This window comes from Corapipo altera, unplaced genomic scaffold, assembly GCF_003945725.1.
Source record: "Corapipo altera isolate COAL_440 unplaced genomic scaffold, ASM394572v1 198, whole genome shotgun sequence".
NCBI lineage: Eukaryota > Metazoa > Chordata > Aves > Passeriformes > Pipridae > Corapipo > Corapipo altera.
Window position 1 is genome coordinate 274,826 of NW_020885076.1, and position 3,836 is coordinate 278,661.

The 3,836-nt window shown below is 66.4% G+C and overlaps 1 protein-coding gene across 1 annotated transcript; it reads right to left on the bottom strand.

Moving 5' to 3' along the window:
• Positions 1-316: 316 nt before the first annotated feature.
• EFNA3 (ephrin A3) lies at positions 317-3,352 on the bottom strand. Its single transcript, XM_027669340.1, has 4 exons — positions 2,146-3,352; positions 1,501-1,566; positions 1,278-1,355; positions 317-1,142 (listed from the first exon to the last, which is right to left on the bottom strand). Exons 1-4 carry the CDS (start codon positions 2,894-2,896, stop codon positions 1,021-1,023), a joined length of 1,017 nt encoding a protein of 338 aa, XP_027525141.1. The 5' UTR covers positions 2,897-3,352; the 3' UTR covers positions 317-1,020.
• Positions 3,353-3,836: the final 484 nt, after the last annotated feature.

The window sequence follows — 3,836 nt, forward strand, 5'->3', positions numbered from 1 at the left end:
CCCCAGCACCCCCAGGGATGCGGGCCAAGACCCCCACGAGCTGCCCTTACCTGTGGGCTCTCCTGCTGTCCGTGCTGTGTTCCTACGGGAAGCACCAGATCCCTGCCAGATGCTCCGTGGCAGTGCTGGGGGGTGGATGGGAAGCAGAGCCAGCGGAGGGGTGCACCCTGCATCCCCCCTGCCATGGCTGGAGCTGCTGTGCCTGGTAAGACAGGTGGAGGTCAGCCCTCACCTGACCCCCTGCCCTGGCTGGAGCCCCCCCAGGCACCAAAGCCCCTCCAAGGGCCGGGAATGCTGCACACCACTGTAACAGGGGTCCGTTTTTTTATCCTTTTATTATTTTTTTTTTAATAGACTAAGAGCAGAATATGAAAATCACCAGCCAAAGCACTTGAAAAAAAGGTTGAGAATGTTTCTTTTCTGTTTTGTTTTTTTTTTGTTTTGTTTTGATCTGTTTTGTTTTTCCCCAAAAAGTGTCTGTGCGTTTGCATAGGTCGGGTCTTCACGGAAGACGAGGAAAATCCAACACGTTCGACTATGTACAAGCCAGCCCGGGGCCGGCGCCGCTGCCTATGGTACAGTATAGATATATCTCTGTAGTCGCTCTCTGTACAGTATGTATAGATCTATATGGGTATGTACAGGCTGCCTGGCCCTGGGGGTCCCTGCCCTCACCAGGCTCCCCCTCTTGGAGCTGCCCCCCAGCCCCGGGGCAGCCGCGGGGCACTGGGTGGGCTGCGGGCAGGACCCCGCGGCACAGGACGGTGTCGGCGGGAGGTGCAGCGCACTCAGCCGCGTCCCTGCGGACGTGGCCGTGCCCGTTGGCAGGGTGGGAGGCGAGTCCAGCCGGGATCGGCGTGTGCCACGATCCCTGCCCCGCGGGGCAGCTCTGCGGGCGGCTCTCCGGGCGGAGGGGGTGGTCCCGCGGCGGTTCCCCCGCTGGCTCTCAGGAGGGGTGGCAGGTCGGGGGGGCCGCACTCGGCAGAGCGGCGCTGGCCGGGCCCCCACGGGCGCCGGGAGCTACGAGGCCAACAGGGTCATGAGGAAGAGCGCGGCGGCCACGGCCAGGGGCAAGTGTTCCCGCTTGGGGCTGGTGCCGCTGATGCTCTTCTCCAGCTTCGGCATCTCCGGGTTGAAGTTTTCTGTGGGGAACAGTGAGAGGGTGAGGGGGGCAGTGGGGCAGCCCCAAAACCCCACCCCCAGTTGGCTGGGGCTGCCCCAAAGGCGGCGGCGGGGGGGACGCGGCGCGGCGGGGCCAGGGGCTCTGCCTGACTCACCCAGGTCCTCGATCTTCACCTCGGGCCGCAGGGTGAACTGGGGCAGGGTGGGCGCCAGCTTCTCCCCGGAGTGTGACGCTGTAGAGGGAGAGAGGGAACGGGGGTCACGCTCCCTGGACGCCCTGTGCTGCAGCCCCCCCCAGGGAGGGAGAGGGGACCCGCCGGCCGGCCACGCCGCCCCCCGCTCGCCCACAGCCCCCAGGGTGGGCACAGAGGTACTTACTGGAGGCGCAGCAGACAAACACCTTCATCTTCAGGCAGGCCCGGCGGTGGTTGTGTGTTGGTGTGGCTGCAAGGCAAGAGAGGGTTGGGGGCGGCTCCGTGGCAGTGACCCCATTCCCGGGCACCCTGAGGTGCAGTGGGTCTGGGCATGGGGGTGTCTGGTCCTGCCCAGGGGTGTGCTCTGGGCTGGGGGAATGCAGCAGCACCCCAAATCCCGCGCCTGCACCAGCACCCTAATCCTGTGCCAACAGCCCGTACCAGCACCCCAGTCTGGCACTATTACCCCAATCCTGCATCCTCCATCCTACACCATCACCCCCCAGCACCCCCATCCTGCACCAGCACCTTCACCCACACACCCATGCTGTCCCCCATCTTTCCCCGTGCTCCCATCTCTCCCACACATCATGCACCCCCCCACACACCATCAACCCCTCCCAGACCCCCATCCCAAAGCTCCAGGTGCCCACCCTTGTGGAGGGGGGCACAGCTGCCCAGCTGTGGGAGGTGCAGGGGGACCCCAGTTGTGGGGGTCGTCCTTGCTGGGGGTGCAGAGGGGCCCAACAGTGTGTGGGGACCACCCGGGGAGGGATATGGGGTGACCCAGCTGGGGCTGGAGGGGTCCCGCCCCGGTGCCCCCACGTACAGATGTAGTAGTACTCCTGCCCCGCGCGGAACTCGTAGCCCAGTGAGAAGGCGCTGTAGCGCTGGAACTTCTCCGAGAACTTGATGGGGCTGTGGGGCGCGTGGGGCCGGTTGCACTCCCAGCGCTTGAAGCCCTGGCTGGTGTTGCAGGTGCGATACCCCTCCGCGTTCACCATGTACAGCACGTACTGCTCCAGCCGGTGCTCGGGCACCGAGGCGTTGTAGTGTGGGCAGTAGATGTCCAGGTAGTCGTTGACGTTCACCTGCACTGTGTAGCCCTCCCGCCGCAAGCTGCAAGGGAAGGAGGCGATGGGGGAGTCAGAGACACACCCTGCACCTCCCCAGACACCATCCCCCTCCTCCATGGGGACCCGGAGGCTGGACAAGGAGCGAGTTGCAGAGTGGGGATTCCAGGAGCAGCAGCACCCCCTGCTCAACCTCTGTGTGGAGCCCCAGACGCAGCGGGGCTGTGCAACCTCACGGACCTGTGGAGTAGAATCAACATCCCCGGGGGCACGAGTGGACTGGAGTGGGAGAAGATCGGTTGTCAAGCCACATGCACGGGTGGGCTGTGCAAGAGCACATGACGGCACTGCCAGGTCCTGCTGGGAATGTGCCAGCAGCCTCAAGGAGCAGACAGACACAGCACGATGTACAGACAGACCCAGAGGGGCATCGGGGTCCTGCAGGCAGCGCGGTCCCCGCGGCATGCAGCTGCTGGGTATGCATGGAACCCTGGCATTCCCTGGCATTCCCTGCCTCCAGCAGCCCAGAGCCGACCCACCGCAGCCGCCCACCACGGCCCTGGCACGCGCAGCAGCTCGGAGCCAGGATTTCTCACCCTGCTCTGGCTAATCCCGTTAGTTCGTTAATGCCGTAAAGGGTGGCCCTGGGGGAGCCTCATTTGCATTGATTAGGAGCAGCAATCCCCTCAGATCCACTCAGGAGAGGCTCCGCTGGCTCCTAATCCGCGCCCGACGGAAATCCCGGCCTCGGTAATCCTCGCCGCCGCGCTGACCCGCTGCTCCTGCCAATTAATTACCACCCGGCGCTGGCTCGGCACCGAGCCCGCCGCGACAGCACCCGACCCTGACTGGAACGCGCTTGCCGCTGCCTCAGCGCTGCCTCGGGGGGTCCCGAGCCCGAATCCCGCGGGACATGGACCGCAGCACCCCGGCACACGCGGCCGAGCTGCCCCGCGCAGCTCCGGCTTGCGGCGCGTCGCTCCGGACCGCGGCCCTTTCCCCGCCTCTCACGGCAAACCCCAGGCTGCGAGCCCCCACCACTCGGGCTCCCCTTGGCCCACGGAAGGTCCCGCCACCCCTCCCTTGCAGGGCCGGGCAGACAGCGGGCAGGGCTGCACGTGCAGACGCCCCACCCTGCACCATCGCCCCCGGCGCTGTTTGGGGAGCCCCGGCACCGCCGGCGCCCGCGGCACCCCGGGAGCCGAGCGCCGGAGACAGAACCAAAGGGAGGACCTGGTGTCGGGCAGCAAAAGAGGGGGTGGGTGGGCCAAGAAGCGCCGCCTCCGGCACCGGGGGACAACGGTGGGGGTCTGATGGTGGAGCTCTCCGGCCGTGGGACAGGGAGCGCAGCTCCACGCGGCCCCTCCCTCGCTGCGCAGCCGCTATTCCGCAGCCCAGCCCGGCACCCGCCGGCAACTGCTCCGCCGGGAAGGTGCTGAGGCAGCCA